The 19217-nt window shown below is 45.6% G+C and overlaps 1 protein-coding gene across 3 annotated transcripts in view; it reads right to left on the reverse strand.

Moving 5' to 3' along the window:
• The window catches only part of ZFR (zinc finger RNA binding protein), a 1119848-nt gene that overhangs the window by 344022 nt on the left and 756609 nt on the right, over positions 1 to 19217 (reverse strand). For all 3 annotated transcript variants that reach the window (XM_069627081.1, XM_069627082.1, XM_069627083.1), the window contains one exon: positions 8132 to 8277. In XM_069627081.1, the coding sequence (XP_069483182.1) occupies positions 8132 to 8277 (146 nt within the window). The remainder of the gene's footprint in view (positions 1 to 8131; positions 8278 to 19217) is intronic.

Consider the following 19217-nt stretch of genomic DNA (forward strand, 5'->3'; position numbering starts at 1 on the left):
CAGTCCTGCTTCCTGGGAGTCCGGAGGATCTTCCTGGAGCTCTAGGCCAGCTTAAAAGCAACGCACTCAATTTGGTGTTCCTCTCCCTGGCTATACGGTTTCCACCAGCAACTCTGTGGAATTTCAACCAGCTCTGAGATGGATGTCCAGGTGGCTTACTTTGGAGTTGATTGGTCCCACCAACTAAAGGGGAGAAGTCATCCTTGCATGGGCTTCCCGGTCGATACGAATTTGGCATTTCAGCACAGCAGCAGGGCTTCACCGGGCAAACAAACAGTCCAGGAGTTGCAGCAGGCGTCCTCTTCAAGTTCTTATTTGGATTCCTTCGTCGAATGGTCGACTCTGCCTTCCAAGCCAAAAGCCTCACCTTTTATTCAGTTCTCTCCCATTCATTCCAGCCGAACCTGTTAGTCAACCAGCAGGGTGGCTGTTCTTGCCGGACCATCAGACGGCCAACCACCACAGAGTGCATTTGGGTCTCCTAGGAGAATAAGCACAGGGAGTTTCATGCATCTCCCTCACTTCCTGCCTACCCCAGTCACCCTGGAACTAGAAGCGGGCTTCACTCGTGAATCCCGCCAAAAGCAAAGCGAACAATGGGATCAAACCTGGTTTGGTTTGTAGAGTAAATCCCAAGAAGGGCCTTCCCACAAAGAAATTGTGAAAAAAGACCAGGGTCATTTTGACAAAAAGGGCACCCTTGGGTGCTTTACTGCAGCTGCAAACGTAGTCCGCGGCAACTGCACACCACGGTAGTTAAAACGAAACCACTGCCAACGGCCATTCAGTGAGGAAAGGGTAGCATAAAAATATGTTGCATGAGAGCTAGACAAAAGGGATATTAGGTAACCCCTCCAGGACCCTATTGTAAGGCTGGGTCTAGAAAGTTACAAATATAAGTAAAGTCAATTTGCCCATTTAGTAACCAAGACTTTTGCCCAATGACTTTGACTTACCCTATTGAATGACTCTTCTAGCGAACTCAAATATTTGCCCTGCTTATGAATATTTGTAATTTCTTGTGTTCTAATAACCTTTGCCTTTTGCCAACTTTTTAAGAGTATTCTGAATGCCAACAGTGAGATATTACTTTCCCCAGCACCCTTGTTACTGAAGTCACCTGTGGGTGTAGGTTGTGTCTGTGGGCCATCCCAAACGGGTCTTCTCTGATTCAGAAACTCAAATTGTACAGTACTGAAGTATATTTGTGTGTTAGACTATTCTATTGCTCCCTTCTGAAGAAGGCTTTATAACGGACTGATACATTTTGTATGCAAGCAACCTCGAGGGCAATAGTTTAGTTGAATACCTGTAACTGTGAATCTTTGTGTAACTTCACTACAGCTCACATTTCCCCTCTTGAGAGGAGCCTGGCTGCTCAACACGCTGCCAAACTGTGTAGTAGAAGCTTATACCAAAGGTTGGGTTGCCTATACCTGTAGTCATAGTTGTTTGTAGTGTTCCCAAAGGGTACTGCATTCAGACTTTGTCTAACAGTTCCCACTCGTGGGAGACTGTGCTCTGCCTGCTCAGAGCATCCGCCAAAGCTGCATTGCCTCTTTGTGCAGTGGTAGTGACCCTACGCCTCCTCTCTTGAGGTAGTACATGGCCAATTGGTTGTCTGTAATTATCTGGACATTATTTCCCTGTACAGATTGGAGGAAGGCCTTCAGCGCCAGTCCGATTGCCCTCCGCTCTAAAAAGGTAAATGTGTCGTTTGGACTCCGATGGAGACCAACGACCGCTGATTATTAGATTGTTGGTGTGTGCTCCCCACCCAGTGAGTGAGGCATCCGTCACTACTGTTCTCTCCAGCCATGGTTGCCAAAAAAGTTCTCCCTCAAGGATATTTTCCTTGCAAGCCCACCATAGATGGTCTTGAGCCACTTTGGCCAGGACTTGCAGAAGAGCCGACATCTCCCCCGAAAATTGGGACCATTGAATCCTGAGGGCCTATTGAAGAGATCTCATCCTTAATCTAGCCGCTGGCACCAGAAAAAATTGCTGGATGCCACGAGGCCTAGCAACCTTAGAAAATCGAATAACGGCAGATGTTGGGCATTTTGAAACTTTGTTACCATCTGCAGAATGTGATGAGCTCTCTCCTCGGGAGGTGAGACTTTCCCTGAGGAAGTATCCAGGACTGCTCCGATGAATTGGAGACTTTGGCTTGGACCCATTTGTGACTTCTTGCAATTGAAGGAGAAGCCCACTATGTGTAAGAAGTGGCAGGTCATGGCCAGATGTTCCTTGGCTAGTTCGGATGAACTTGCCCTGATTAGCCAATCGTCCAGGTAAGGGTAGACGTGAATCCCTCCCCCTCTCCTGAGACTCGCTGCCGCTACTGCAATCAGCTTGGTGAAAATCCTCGAGTGGAGGTCAGCCCAAATGGCAGAATCCGAATCTGATAGTGAGAACCACCAACCGCAAACCTTGGGTACTTTCTGTGCTTGAGATGGATTGGCACATGAAAGTAAGCATCCTGAAGGTCCAATGAAACCAGCCAGTCCTGAAGCTGAAGAGCCTGAAGGATCTGAGAAAGGGTCACATTCTTGAACTTGTCCTTCTTGAGGAATTTGTTAAAATTTCTTAAGTCCAAGATGGGTCTCAATCCTCCATCCTTTTTGGGGTTGAGAAAATAAGGGGAGTACCAACCCTTGTTCTTTCCGCTACAGGTCCATGTTCTATTGCACCTTTCTCTAGCTGGGTTGAAATCTCCAGCACAAGGAGCAGGTCTGGACTTTTGACAGAGTTGGCTCTCGGATGATCTTGAGGTATTCGCTGAAAAGGAAGGCAGTAACCATGGGTCACTCTCTCTAGTGCCCCGCCATCTGACGCAATGCCCCGCCATTCGTCCAGATACCGAGTGATTCTGCCTCCCACTGGTGTCTTGTGGGTGAAGACCTCAAAGTGGCTTTGCAGTGGCTGAGGATGTAGTAGCCGCTGCTGGGGCTGATCTAGCACCTTTCCACCACAAAGGGATTTTCTCTGTTGGCCTCTTTCACTAGCCTGCCCCTTCCTCTTCCAAAAGAGGAGTAGAAATGAAAGGGACGACTCCTCCAGGAAGATGACCCTGCGTAGTTGAGGCTGTTTTATAGCAGCTGCCACTTTTGTGGTCTGCAGCTTCTCCAAGCTCTCGTCGGCCTTGCTGCCGAACAACCTCAAGCCGCCAAAGGACAGAGTAATCTGGACTGCACATCAGGTGCAAAGCCAGATTTTCTCGGACCATGCAAATATGCATAGGACCGTGCTAGATGCATTGGACCTGCATATACTATTAGCAGTGTCCAGTCCTGACTGGAAGCATTCCTCCATAGCCTCTTTCCCATCTTTCACTATCGCCAGGAAACCATCACATTCCTCACCCTCCTGGATGTGTTCAGCCGCTGATGTCATACAGTCCCACAGGGTGTATGTAAATCTTGCCAAAGTGCAAGTTACATTAGTCGATTTAAGGGCCATGCTGCCCGAAGAAAAAAAACTTTCTGGGCCCAAGCATCAACTTTATCATCTGGTGGTATTGAAGGGTATGCTGACTGCCTAGTGGAGGTTGCAGCTTGTACCACTAAACTTTCAGGAGAGGGATGTTTAGATAGGTATTCAGGATCTGATGAAGATGTCTGTACTTGGCCACAAATGTTTTTATTTACTGCCGAACCCGAATCAGGGGTATCTCAATTTGCCATCACCTTTTTTGCAGTGCCTTATGGGAAGGGAGGACAGGATCTTTTTGGAAGTCCCTCAGTCAGGATATCAGTCCTATCATCCTGGTCGAAACTTTGGGAAGCTGCTTTCCAAGCCATTAAATCAATTACCCTTCCCATGAGGTTCCTATACCCAGGATTTGCATGATCTGCAGGGTCTGGTTTCCCAAATTCCACTTCAGAGAAAGTGTCTAGGCCACTGGCATTTTGTAGACAATCAAAGATCTGTCATCATGGTACTTGCATCTACTAACTTCAGGAAACTCCCTGTCTCCAAACCGAACTCCAGCTGAAGTTACATCCTCTTCAGAGGACTGCTCTTCAAAATTAGATGACAGATCTGAAAAATTCTTGCCTGGGTTGAGGCTAGAAACCCTTTTCTGGTAAAGGGAGTGGCACTGACTTAGGCTTGGACAATGGTGTCGACTTTGGCATCACAATTAAGGAATGCTTCAATAAAGGCGTCGAAGGTATGGACGCTGGCTTTGACGTCTTTGAAGGAGGCTTCGATACTAAGGTGTCGATGCCATTTTCAGTGGCTGCTTCAACGCCATCGTCGTAAATTGTGTCGATTCCGATACCCCCAAATTATGCACCAGTGGTTTTGCCTTTACATGAGGTGGTGGCCTACATGAACTTTCCCCTGATGACACCCTCGACTGTTTGTCGGATCTCGTGTGCCTAGTCTTTGATCTCCCTTCGTCACTTTTGGAGGGGGCAGGGGCATGATCTCCACGCAGCTTTTTCAAGGGTGTCTGACCCGCTCTCTCAAAGATTTTAAGTTTCGAAGCCCTAAAGGCCTCCTATTTTTCAGGGGACTCGTGCTTGTAAGGATAAGTCACTCTTCCCTCAGACGAGGAGGAAGAAGAGGAGGAGGAAGAAGAAGACGACCTGTGACGTTGCTTTTTCGACTTCTTGGACGAAGACGAGGAGTATTTCCCCGAGCGACTCTTGGACCTCGACCTCCTCGACCCATGTTGAGATTTTCCTTTTGTCTTTTCGAAGAACTGTAAGATTCCTCCCTCACGGCCAGCTTACCTTTCCGTTCCCCAAGAGCATTATTGGACATGGCCTGACAGGAACCACAATCGTCAACCCGATGGTTAGGGCTGAGACACCAAAGGCAATTCCGATGGGGGGGAAGTAATTGACATTTTTCTACCACACTTCAGACATTTTTTTAAACAAGTCTTGGGTGTGGTTGGAGTAGATAATGAGGACTTCTTTGAGAAAAAACATGATGCGCCGTTCTGTGGCACGAATCAGTGCTCGGAAAAACGGAACTGAGGTAATAGGTGCGGCTCGAGCCCTTTATACAGCGGATGACAACGCCCCTCGAGGGAACTACGACTCTGCAGCCTCGAACACAGCACCCTCTGGTGAAAAAAACTTTCTGAAGCAGCCGAGCTGGAAGACAAGATATCTAAGAGGAGGAATACGTGGGAGGACACAATCCATTTGAAGGGGGGGTTGTGGCAGAGAAAAGGTGTTAACTCTTAAGCAGAACACTGCCACCATGGGATTTGTTCATAACCGGGACAGTGTGCCAGAACATTCCAAGTAGTGACAAGCACCGGCAGGGGGTGAGGTAACCACTGCCTCGCTATCAGAATGTTGGACTACTGATATGTAACCGTTAAGAATAAAATAAAGAACTGCAAGCAACTTTCCTTTAGTCTTAGTGCACTTTGTGTAATGAAATCCAAGTAGTGACAGTTGCCATTTCTTTCAACTACTCTATGCCTTCTGAATTGTTGCTTCGACTGCTAAGTGTTAATGAGAATTCTAAGAAATGCGCTAATTCCCTTCACCTTAGAGAACCCCAGCAACTTTGCTGGATTTTGAGGACATAATTTTTTTACCTGGAAAGAGTGTGAGCTCCACCCACCCCCACTCATGTGTTTTGATGTGCGTTTTACATTTGTGTTCTCTGATTATGGAGTTTTAGATAACTCCACAGGCATCATCTTTTCATGTGTGTTACACAGCACCCTCGGTGCAGTGACACAGGGATGTCTTTTAGACTTCCCAAAGGTTTAGAAACTTTTTCTGGGATGAACTACTGTTTCCCAGAGAATGTAAAGTGAAATTGACTTTACCAGTCTTTTTCCAAATTCATTGACCCAGCACACACCATCTTACAATGGAGTGCTGGAGGGGTTACATAGTATCCCTTGTCTAAACGCTGATGTAGCAGTCAAATGCTACCCTTTCCTATTGAACAGGCTGGTGGCAGTGGTTTTACAACAAACTACCATGATTTTTCCCGACCGCAAACACTGGCAGCTAAAAATCACGGGAGCCATGTTTTTTCAAGATGGCGCCTTAAGCCCCTTTGATTAAACAGGTGCCGGCCGTCTTATTTCGCCATTTCTTTTTGGAAAGGTCCTTCTAGTGTTTGTATCTGCGTGCCAAACCAGGTTTGGTCCCTTTGTTCATGTGCCTTTGGCAAGCTTCAGGACTGAAGACCGCCCTTGGCGCCCGAGTGTCTGGGGTGGACAGGAAGTGAGGGAGGTGCCGAAACTCCCTGTGCTTGTTCTCCTAGGAGACGCAAATGCACTCTGGCGTGATTGGCCGGCTGACTGTCCGGCAAGGACAGCCACGATGCTGGGTGAGTGACAGCTAGGCTGGAATGAAAGGGAGAAAACTGTTTAGAATGCAAGTCTCCAGGACTGGAAGGCAGAGTCGACCACTGGAACGAAAGAACCAAAGACGAGATGGAATAGGACATCTGCTGCAACTACTGAACTGTTGATTTGCCCGGTGAAGCCCTGCTGCAGTGCTGAATTGCCAAACTCCATTTGCCAGAGAAGCTGCTTCAATGACGGCTTCTTCCTTTGAATTGGTGGGACCAATCAACTCATAAGACACCTGGATATCATTCTCAAGGCTGGTTAGGATTAACCAGGGAGAGGGACACCAGTTTGTGTTCTTGAATCTACAGCTACTGGAAACTGAAGTGACTCCATTTTGTCTGCTTTATTCAACAATCCCGTGCAGTGCAGGAGTCCTCCGACGTCCTCCCTCTTGCCCCACAACTGAGGCACAGGAACAGCGAGATCTGCAGGAACTGCCAGGAACCACGACTTCAGCAACATTTGTTTTCTTCATACAAAGGTACTTTGCCAACCCGATTGGGAGAACGCCACTCCTGCTGTGAAAGTTTGTGACACTTTCCCAACTTGCAGGCCTAATCAGCTTGGGACCACACAAATGATTCCTTTTCACCTAAACTACTTCCGAGAACTTTTGCAAAGACTTTACCGTTCGATACCAGAACTGCTCTTTCCTATCCAAAACACTAGCCCATTGACTTGAATTGAACTATTCTGGTGAACCGAAACTATTTGCACTGCCTAGAAATTTTATATAATCTATTCTATTTACTTTTGTTCTTTTTGCTCACTGCTAAGAAACTGAACTGCCATTTGGCTCCTTTTCAAGGGCGCTCAAACTGTCTAAAAAATGTAGAGTTTTGTATTGAAGTATATTTGTCTATAATTTTAAGTTACCCTCTTCTAGTGAAATGTTTTATAAATGGTTGTGTAAATAAATTAATAAGTGTTTTACCAAGAAACCTCGAGTATAAGTGCCTACTTGAAACACTGTAATTGAAAGTCCTTTGCTTAACTACTTGTACTGCTCACATTCACTCTTGAGATAAGCCTGGCTGCTCAGCTCGCTACCAACAAACAGTGTGGTACATACTTATTATACCAAAGGTTGGTCTTGCTTACACGTATAGTCCTAATTGTGTTGGTCGTCCCAGAGGGTACTGCAAGCAATTCGGCCCAAAACTAAGCCATACTAGCTCTAGGAGAGACATGAACAAGTCATGATAACTTAAGAGGAAAATCTGGAAACTAGGGTATCTGGGCCCCAAAAATAAGGCCTAAGAAAAATATAATACTAACCAATAAATGACCTATTATGAATAGCATATGAATTGCAAGGAAATTGATTATGCAAAACAAAGTTTTGAGCAAAAGTACTAAAGCAGAACAAAGGCAAACCCTATGTAAATATTTCCTGGAAACCAGCACAGGTGCAAGCGATTATTAAATGGGGCTTTCAACTTAAGTGAAGCATAGCTAGGCTTCCCCAATCGAGACTTCGATGTGGATACATTGTGGATATTAGTCAGTAAAGCATTTCATATTTTTAAAATATCAACAAAAACAACTCATAGATCATGTGGGTTAATTTGCGTCTTAAAGCCAGATATTCATTGCAGCTAGAATAAGCACTGGTGGGTCTACTAATGTTTTTGACAAGTGCAACACAATGTCTTTCAAATAAAAGCCCTGACATTTTTAAGTTCCTTTTAAGAAATCGGGCTGCAATTGTCCTCGAAAAGTAGGACCAGTGACCAAAATATCGAAAATGGCATGCTCTCTAATACCAACGATTACAAAAGTGTACAGTACCTCATTTCCATTCTCCAACGTTCTTCTTCTTCACGTCTTCGCCAATATTCTTCTTTCTGCATCTGTTTTCTAATCTTCTCCTCTTGAATCTTTCGTGCTCGTATGCTGGGCTTAACTTCAACCTGCAGTTCGGGATTAACTTTTTTCTGTTTCAAATAAAAATAAAAATTTGAAATTCACACTTACTCGGAACAGAATTTTCTGTTTTCATTCATTTTAAATTAACCATATTTTTCATTTAGTAGTTATTAATAAGCAAACAATTCCACAATCTTTTATCCAAGATCAAAGGAAACGCCAAAGAACCGCTCAATTGCTCACACCTGAAGCACCAGGCAAGAAAATAAAAAAGTAGCCCACTTCAGGAAATGTGAACGTTATTCTGCTTTACAGTTAATATAGTATATCTGAACGTATACTACAAAAGCAGCCAGGGACAATGCACTTTGCTATTCTTCCCAACCTAATCCAACCTCCCCACGGTTACAGAGCATTTAAACTGTTACACTAGTTTCTCCTCAGTTATCAAACCCGGTGGATGAGGGGGTATTCGGGAGAATTCTCAGAAATGTGCTAATTCCCTCTACCTTAGAGACACCCAGCAACTTTGCTGGCTTTTGCGGACTTTAATTTTTAACCTGGAGTGCGACCCCTTTTTCCCCCCACTCTCTCATGCATTTTAATGTGATTTTAAACTCTGGCTCTTTTAGTTATGGAGTCTGCCAAACTCCATAGCCATCATCTTTTTACATTGTGCCACTGCACCTATTGTAAGATTGTGCTGGGTCTAGAAAGTTACAATGGTAAGTAAATTCAATTTCACTTCACTGCTCTTGGAAATAGTAGTTTATCCAAGAGAAGGTATTTAAACCATGGGGAAATCTGAAAGAGTTCCCTGTATCACTGCGCTGAAGATGCTGCGTGACACAATGTAAAAGATTATGCCTATGGAGTTGGTCAAACTCTACAACCAAAAGAGTTCAAATCACATTAAAAATACATGAGAGTGAGGAAGAAAAGGGTCTCGCTCTCTCCAGGTAAAAAAAGAAATCAAAGTCTTAGAGTCCAGCAAAACAGTTGGGGGGTCTCTAAGGTAGCGAGCAATTGGCACATTTCTGAGAATTCGCCCTAACAATGGTTTAATCAAGAAACCTTGTCTATAAGTGCTTATCTTAATACTTGTCACTGTGAATCTCTGTGTAACCCCCCCTACAGCTCACATTGACCTCTCTTGAGATAAGTCTGGCTCATCAACACGCTACCAACCTGTGTAGTACAGACTAATACAAAGGTTGGGTTCCTAATGCCAGGAGATCAGGGTTGTTATAGTGCACCGAAAGGGTACTGCATACAATCTTGCCAAACATGTGGGTACAAGAGGGAGGACGTCTGGGGACTCCTGCACTACAATTCGAAGGTCGGAGGCAGCAATGGGCAAACTTCAGATCAGCTGCACTTTGTGGTTTTAGCTTCTCGCGAATCGCACCACCGCAGTTCTCGGATACCTTCTGCGCTTTCCTTGATTATGGAGTCCAGCACTCTGTTGAGGTGGCTCAGGCTTGGTTAGTCCTGCTTCAAGGGAGTCCGGAGGATCTTCCTGGAGTTCGGTTCGGACTTAAAAATGATGCACTGGATTCTGGTGTTCCTCTCCCTGGCACTCTGTTATGAGTTTGTCTTGACGTTGTTTGAGCCCACCAACACAAGGGAAGAAGTTGTCTTTTACCGGGCTTCTCTAATTGAGGTGAATTTGGAGCTTCGGCACTGCAGCATGGCTTCACCGTGCAAACCAACGGTCCAGGAGTTGCAGCAAGCTTCTCTTCCAAATTCTTCGTATTCCTTCATCCAGCGGTAGACTCTGCCTTCCTCGTAAAAGACCTCGCCTTTTATGCAAGTCTCTCCCATTCATTCTCAGTTTAGCTGTCACTCACACAGCAGGGTGGTTGTCCTCTAAGGATAGCCAGCCAGCCAATCACTGTTGGGTGCATTCCTGTAACCAAGGAGACTAAGCACAGGGAGTTTTGGGAACCTCCCTCGCTTCCTGCCCTGCTAGACATGCTGGAGCCAGAGGCAGGCTTCACACTGAACCCAGACAAAGACCAAACCTGGTTTGACGTGCACAGTAAATCTCAGGAAGGACCTTTTCAACAGAAAAAAGACCTGGCCATTTTGACAAAATCGGCACCCATGGGTGCTTTACTGCAATTGCAGCCCACTGTAGAAACACACAATGGCAGGAAAAAGTAAACCACTGTCACAAAGCCATTAATTGTAGAAAGGGTAACTGTTACACGAGAAGATAAACAAAGGGCATATTAAGTAACCCCCTCAAGCGCCCCATTGTAAGATAGTATGTGCTGGGTCTATGAAGATACAAAGTGGTAACGTCAATTTCACTTTACTGCTCTTGGAAACAGTAGTTTATCCAAAAGAAGGTATTTAAGCCTTTGGGAAATCTGAAAGACTCCCCCGTGTCACAGCAGAGGCTGAAAACATCATCAACAATCTCAAACAGTCAAATTGCCAAGGTGACCTGTGTCCCGTCCCTACTATCAAGGAAGCAGCACATGAATTAGCTCCTTTTATTACAGCCCTCATCAACACATCTTTCAAAACAGGCATTGTCCCCGATAACTTAAAAGATGCGTGGGTCATCCCTTTGCTCAAGAAGCCTTCCCTCGACCCCCACCATGCCTACCAACTTCAGGCCCATTACTACGGTTCCGTTCCTGCTTTAAATATTGGATCGCGTCGCTTACCTACAGATATAGGAGTACCTGGAATCCAACAAACTCATGGGTCTTAGGCAATTAGGCTTCCGGCCAAGGCACGGAACGGAAACTGCCCTCATAGATTTGAAAACACAAATTGAGGATCTGAAAGACAAAGAGAAACTGGCTTTGCTACTCCTACTAGACCTATCTGCAGCCTTCGACCTAGTCAACCACCAAATCGTTTGTCAACACCTCACATCAGCGGCCACATTTTCGGACTCTGCCACCTCCTGGATTAGATCGTTCCTAGATAACAGATCTATGCGTATCTTCTCCCCTTCAGCTGCCATTGAGCCCACACCTGTTCAATGTGGCGCCCCCCAGGGTTCTTGTGTTTCACCTACACTTTACAACGTGTTCACTAAACCGATGATATTGACAATATGGGTGTCACCTACGTGAACTAAGCTGACGACACCCAGATACCCATCCCTATCCCCATCACTGGAGATCATACAGTGGACACCAAAACCCTGAATGAGGTTTACCTGGTTATCCAGGTGTGGATGGCTCAACACAAGCATTTTCTCAATGATAAAACCAAGCTCCTCATCCTTGGTTCTCACTATCTCAGTAAACTTGATCCTGCATTTAAGTCTCTTTTCATTGACGGTAACACAATCAAGGTTTCCAATGATACCAAAACTATTGGCATCTACCTTGAACCCACCTGGTCACTCTCTAGACAAACCATCAGCTTCCGCCTACACATGCAAACTCATCACTGCATGCCGCCCCTTTCTCTCTACAGCTAACTGCATCATTTTAGCCAGACCACTTATGTCCAAGATTGATTAGGGTAATGCTCTCTACCTGGGGACTAGCCAACAACCTAAATAAATTGCAGGTCACACAGAATAACGCCATCAGGGCAGCCTTAAACATTCCAAGAAATAAGCATATATCAGACAACAGACGCCACTTGGGCTGGTTCTCAGTAGCCCTGAGAATCTAATTGAAAACGCTGACCTTCCCCCATAAGTCTTACTAACGAAGCCCCCCCCACACCTTCCCTCTCCTCCCCTCCCCCATCTGCCTTGCTAACCGATTTACCCCCCTCAACTCCACTCGCCCGCAGAGAACTACCCAAGCCAACTGTCTCGCCCTTCCCAGGTTCAAGCTGCAGAAAGCGGAAAGTAGCTTCCCGGTGTTAGCTATCAAACTATGGAACTTCCTGCCCACCATACTCAGGTCCAAACCCTCTTTCCACTCCTTCAAGTGTAAAACCAAACTGTGGCTATATGACTGCAACAACCCCGCCATGTAGCAGTCTTACCTTCTTCAGAGGCCCATCCTGGTCCTTTCCTGTTCTTTATCAGGCACACATATTTGTATATACCTGTTACTGTAAATTTGAATGTAGATGACTTCATCTTTGTTTCTTTGCCCAGTTTCTATTGATCCTGCTATGTATATATCCTTTACTGCTGTTTGTATTTGCACCGCATCCTGCTTTATCTTGTACTTGTAATATATGGCCATGTAACCTAAGATATGCGCCCAGCTGCCTCAGGGCCAGGCGCGCTATACAAATTAAGAAATACAAATGCACTGAAGGTGCTGTGTGTCACAATGTAAAAAGGAGGATGCCTATGGAGTCTGTCAGACTCCAAAACCAAAAGAAACTGTGTTCAAATCACCGAAAAATACTTGAGTGAGAAAAAGGTCTCCCTCACTCAAGGATAAAAACGTGTAAGTCCTAAAGTCCAGCAAAATAGCTCAGAGTCTCTAAGGTAGAAGGGAATTAGCACTTCTGAGAATACTCACTGACATGAGCTGAGAAAAAGGGGACTAGGTAACCCCTTGTATGGGGAGTTTTCCTAAAGTCATTCTTGGAGGGAAGACTTTAGTAAGTTATCCCAGTGGTTTGCAGATCCCCAACTCTTAGCATCAGTCTGTACTAGTTCAGGACCTTTGTAGAGTGGCAGATCAGTCAGGAAGATGGGAGTTGTAGGTAAGTACACTGAACCTAGCAAGGAAAGCACATTAAAGAAACACTTACACATACATGTGTATTACAATATTTATTATATTTACACAAGAGTCATTGTTAAATACTTACCACAATAAACCATCACACAGATATACTTTTCAATACTTTCAAATAATCCACTTTTTAGTTGGTAGTTACTGAACGCATAGAAATTTTACAGGAGTTTGACAGTTCTATCGGTAATACTGCGCACCCACAAACTACAGTAAATGTATTTAGTCTGAAAACACATATAAGATGGTGATTTATGGGGAGGTAAACACTTGGTTAGTGCTATCCTAGTAGAGCTTCAGGTTTTAGAGGCCGTTTCGCAGCACAGCCACTCCTTTAAAGTCAAAAGCACAACCCTAGCTAAAAGGCAGTTCATATCAGCTTTAGAGTCCTGAAAGTAGAAGAAATCAAACATTCCTGTGGATACTTTCTAGCCTCTAGGGAAGAAGATACTAGAAGGCTTAACTAATGTTGGAGACCTTGACGAAGGACTCCCTAAAAGGGAAACAAGCAGCGGCTTCAGTCAGACATAAGAGGGGGTTCCGTGGACACCTCTGTGTGCTCCAAGGCTCTGAAGCAACTTTCTAGAATGAGGTAAATAGTACCTTTGCTTAGAAGAAAATGTTGGAGCTGGATGCTTCGTGATGTTGCAGCTCAGGACCCGACCTCTGGATTCCTTGGTCCGATGACTGAAGGCAGGTCAATGCGCAGGTTCTTTCAGCAACAGTCTCAAGGGAGGACCTGGGACACGACTTTCAGCAACTTCTTGGTTCACTTTGCGGTTTTGGCATCTTTTCTGCATCACCAACAAAGGATGTAGATCGCCCAGCCTATCTTCTTCGCTTCCTGCAGTGCACGATCTGATGGGGTCTGGAGGAGTTGGATCGGATTCCTGGAGTGTCCTTGAGGACTTGTTAGGGAGAACTCCTCAAAATGTGCCAATTCCTCTCTACCTTAGAGACCCCCAGCTCTTTTGCTGAACTTTTTAAATCTGGCTGGTTTTCTGTGTTTATTTCTTTTGATTATGGAGTTTTAGATAACTCCGTAGGAATCATATTTTCATGTGTCACACAGCACCCTCAGTGCAGTGACACAGGGATGTCTTTTAAACTTCCCAAAGGTTTAAATATTTTCTCTGCGATAAGACATGCATTACTTACCGTAAAAGCATTTCTTATGGATGTATCTGCTTAGACTCACATGCTGTGCATAGTCCGACATCCAGTGGTAACCGCGGAGTATTGCGTCTTTAGAGAATCAAAAGGGGAAGTCGACATGGGTGTGCCTGTAACACTATCCCTACGTGACGTGTAGTGTACCCAAGATCCCTCACGCGTCGAGGTCCCTCCGATTGTATTTTTTCTGCCAAGAGGGAGCCTTATGACTATCGTAAGCGAGTACAGAAAAGAAAGAAAGTAATAAGACGTCTATGTTCCTTCCATCCGAGCGGGGAGGAAGAGTGGGCGCATGTGAATCTAAGCAGATACAACCATCAGAAATGCTTTTACGATAAGTAATGCATGTCTTCTGATGTTTGTTCCATCTGCTTAGAATCACATGCTGTGAATAGACTAGCGAGCAGTACCCAGAGTTGGAGGTGGGTTGTGAGAAGGAACAGTAGTGAAAAGATGTCTTAGTACTGTCTGTCCCACCTGACAATCGGACCTAGAATGAGTGCCTTTGCAATAGGGTTTTGTAAAGGTGTGTACACTCCAGGTTGATGCTTTGCAAATAGACTCAAGGGGAATATTTGCAATGAATGCTATGGATGCACCAGTGCCTCCAGTGGAATGTGCTCTAGGCTTGAAGGGCAGTTCTCTCTTATCAAGATTATAGCAGAGTGTAATGCAATTGACAATCCATCTAGAAATAGTGGATTTTGAGACTGCATCTCCTTCTCTGCCTGTGGCCATTGAAACGAAAACTAAGTTGTTTTCCTTAGTGGCTGAGTTATTTCCATATAGAACATGACAGCTCTGCGTACATCCAATGTGTGCAGGGTTCTTTCACCAAGGCTTGAAGGATTTTGAAAGAACGTTGGTAGCTCTATTGGCTGTTTCACATGGAACTTGGACATTAATTTAGGTGCAAATCTAGGGTGAGTGCGCAAAACTACCTTGTCTTTGTGAACTGTTACAAAAGGATATAGAATAGAGAGTGCCTGCAGTTCACTTACTCTTCTAATGGAGGTGATTGCTATTAAAAAAGCAGTCTTGAGGGTGAGGTTCTTAAGACTTGCTTTGTGCATGGGCTCGAAAGGAGCTCCCATAAGCCTAATTAACACCACATTTAGGTCCCATGCGGGAGCTGGGTTACAAATGGGAGGGTGAATTTTTTTATTCCATCCATCAAGGCCTTAATCACTGGAATCTTCCACCGTGACACCTTATGCTGTCATGTTGTATATGCTGAAAGTGCTGCTAAGTGCACCTTTATTGAGTTGAAGACTAGGCCTGAATCAAGTAAATGAGTTAGGTATACGACAATATGAGTGGGAGAGCAGTCAATTGGGTTGATGCTCTGAGTTACACCAGATGGCAAACAGTTTCCATTTACTAGAATAACAATATCTAGTGTTAGGTTTCCTAGCCTCTCTGAGGATGTCCATACATCTTTGAGGGAGGTGCAGGCGTCCGAATTCTATGACCTCAGGAGCCAGGCTGCTAAGTTCAGTGTCTGCGGGCATTGGTGAAATGTCTCTCCTTTGTTTTGCGACATGTTGTACGGGCAAGGCAGTTTGACTGGAGGAGATAGGGACATCTCCATCAGATGAGCAAACCAGGGTTGACGTGCCCACATGGGGGCCACCAATATCATCGTGACTGGTTTCTTGTTGAGAAGGGGAGTCGGGGGGGGGGGGGGGGGGGGGGAGTGGGGAGCGTTAACAAATTTCCCTGACCATGTTATCCAGAGGTTCCCCTTGGATCAGTTCTGGGGGTACCTGGAGGCGTAATCTTAGCATTGGGCGTTTTCCAGGGTTGCGAACAGATCGATCTCTGGTAAACCCCATTGTGCGAAAACATTGGAGACGATGTCTCTGTGTAATTGCCATCCTTACTCCCTGGGCAACGGAAAGACTCTGCTGAGTACGTCTGCCAGAAGATTGAGTTCACCTGGAACATGTTCTGATAATAGGAACATGTTGCGTTTGAGAGCCCACTTCCAAATGTTCTGAGACAGTTTGGACAGCCCTGGAGAATAAGTGCCTCCCTGTTTGTTCAGATAATACATGGCCGTGGTGCTGTCTGTAAGGATAAGGATAGTTTTTCCTTGTAGATGTGTTTCGAATGCTTTCAGTGCATTGAACACTGCTAGCAGTTCCAGCAGGTTTATGTGGTTGGACGCTAGGTCTGTCGACCAAACTGTGCTTGCTGTTTTCTGGAGCAGGTGTGCTCCCCACCCTGTAAGAGAGGCATCTGTAGTTCGAGTGGCTTCCACTGCGGGGGTGGTTATGGATTTCCCTTTCAAGAGGTTTTCCCTCGACCACCACCGCAGCGAGAGAACTAGGGCCGGCGAGACTACTACTAAGTCGTCCCACTGTCCGTTGGCCTGACACCACTGGTTGCTTAGCCACTCTTGCATTGGACGCATGCGCAGGTGCGCGTGAGCATCTAAGTAGATACACGACGCCATCATTCCTAGCAGTCGCATAGCCTTGCGTACTGGTACCTGTCGACTGGCTACCTACTGAGGGATTTGAATCAACATGTTTTGAACTCTCTCGGAGGGGAATACGAGGCCGTCTTTTGTTCGAATTAGAGCCCCTAGGAATTGTTTGACTTGACTGGGGTCTTAGCTGGACTTTTTCTCGTTGATCGAGAACCCTAGGCTGAATAAAAGATCTATGGTCCTTGATAAACATGTCTTGTAGGTGTCCCCTGTTATGAGCCAATCGTCGAGGTAAGGATAAACTGGGATGGATTGCCTGCGCAGGTGTGCTGCCGCTACTGCTAGTACTTTTGTAAATACCCTTGGTGCAGATGCCATGCCGAAGGGTAGTACTTTGAACTGATAATGTTTGTTTTCTATCATAAACCTGAGGTACTTTCTGTGCGTTGGCAACATCGAAATATGAAAGTATGTATCTTTCCTATCCAGAGTTGCCATGTAATCCCCCTGCGTGAGCTGGGAAACTACTTCCTGCAGGGTGACCAATGCAAATCTTTTGTGGTTTTACAAACTTGTTTGCAGGGCGCAGGTCCAGAACAGGACGCATGGTTAGATCCTTTTTGGGTACAAGGAAGTACACTGAATAAATACCCTCCTTTACCTGTGAGAGGTACAATCTCTATGGCTCCTTTTTGTTACAGTATCTCGACTTCTTGAAGTAGGCAAAGATGTTCTGGTGTTAGTCTTCGTTGACATGGAGGTCTGTATTTTGGGGATTGGTTGAACTCGACACAGTACCCGTGGGCTATGGTTTTTAGCACCCACTGGTCCATGGTTATTCCATCCCATGCTTTCAGGAATGATGTCAGCCGGCCCCTGACCGGAGAGGCATGGGAGGGGACCCGAATCTTCGAGTCATTCGGGGCCTGAAGCAGGAGAGCCTCTAGGGGTCGGGTTCCTGCCGCTTCCTTTACCGCATTGCTGTCCCCTTTAGGGGTACGGGGTATGTACTGGTTCCTTGCGGGGAGTTCCAGTTGTTTCCAGAAGGGTAGTGTTGATGAGTGGAGCGCTGGCCACGAAAAAACCTGTTTCGAAATCCTAGCCTTGTGGATGATCTTTGAGTAATCTGGTCTAAGCTTTTTAAAGTTTCATGTTCTTTTTCACAGTCTCCAAGGCCTCATCGTCCGCTTTTGGATTCTTCCACTTGTTTGCTTATAAGAGCCACTTGCATTTCAGGTTTAAACCCTGAATTTCGGAGCCAAGCATGTCTCTGGAGGAGGATGCCTTGAGCGAGGGTTCGGCTGGCTGTCTCGGCAGAGTCTAAAGTGTTCTTTAAAATACTCTGGTTGACTTGTCTGCCTTCAGAGACTGTGGGAAGCAGGCGTATCCGCAGAGGTTCTGGTGCCTCCTGTAGGCCTTCTTGTATTAGGGCCCACTGCACATCTGGCCAATAAGGTAGTGTTATGGAGTACGCTGCCGCTGTGGTAACGCTTTTTCCCAGGGTGTACAGTCTTTTCCCCTCTGTCAGAGGGAGCCTCGGCTGTGGATAAAGGAATCCCTGCCCTTTTTCTTGTGGCAGTGACCACTAAAGAATCTGGGGTAGAATGACCTCTAATGTAAAGAGGGTCTGATGGCGAGGGGAGAACGTTTTTCAATCCTCGGATTTACACCTTTTATAAAAGCAGGTGTGGCCAAGGATGGAGCAATAATTCTTTTAATCAAATTGAGAAGTGGTATGACTTGGCTAGTAGGCGGCTTTTCTTTGAGTATATCCTCAACAAAGTGGGCTTCAGGCGCTGCCTCTTCAGTGGCAATTTTAAAGTGGTCAGCTGCTTTACGTAGCATCACATTAAATGTTAGTTAGCCATCAATAGGAGAGGGATTCCTAGTAGGAGTATTCTTAGGGGAGTCAAAAGCAGGATTATCTGGGTCCGGGTCTTGTGGTTCTGGAGACTGCTAAGGTTGTGGTTCACCCACATCTGGCTCCACTCCCCATCCTTCTATGGGCTCATCTTGAATGAGCTCCTCGAGTTCCTCTTCGTCATAGAAAGGATTCTCCTCTACCCTAACTGGTGGGGTGTCCTCTTCTGTAAGGTCATAATTATAAATGTCCTCTTCTAAAGAGGGGTAAAAAAACCATTGGGTATTTGGCTCTGGGGTAGGCAGGGCTTTCCTCGTTTGACCTTGTGGGTTTAGGTTGCTCTGCACGTGAGATTAACTTGTCTAGCCTCTCCATGCAGTCCTCAAACTTTTCCATAGTCCAGACTGAAGATTTAGAGGGGTCTAAGGGTGGAAAAGTGCCCTTTTCTAGGTCTTCCGTCGAAAAAAATTGTCTAGCACTCTCTTGTATTTGTATATTTATAACGCGCAAGCCATCGGGCCAGGAGGCATCAGGGCACAATTTGTACAAAGTTACAATAATGCATATATGCAGACATAAAAATTACATTTACAAAATACTAACAGTGTTTCTATCTACATACATTACAGTGATTACAGTGCCGCTAAGGCTTGACAGTGGATATACCCATAGGGTGTACAGAAAATAGTAACAGAGGTCAGCGGGCCAGAGTATGTAAGACAAGGGCGCAGAGCAGGTCTTTGTGCTGGTCGAAAAGCCAAGATTTGATTTTGGACTTCAACGTGTTGAATGAGTCTTCAGCTCCGATTGTAGCAGGGAGGGAGTTCCATAGCTTAGAAGCTATGACAGGGAAGCTAGTGC

The sequence above is a fragment of the Ambystoma mexicanum genome, chromosome 6p (assembly GCF_040938575.1).
Source record: "Ambystoma mexicanum isolate Mex_15411 chromosome 6p, UKY_AmexF1_1, whole genome shotgun sequence".
NCBI classification, from domain to species: Eukaryota; Metazoa; Chordata; class Amphibia; order Caudata; family Ambystomatidae; genus Ambystoma; species Ambystoma mexicanum.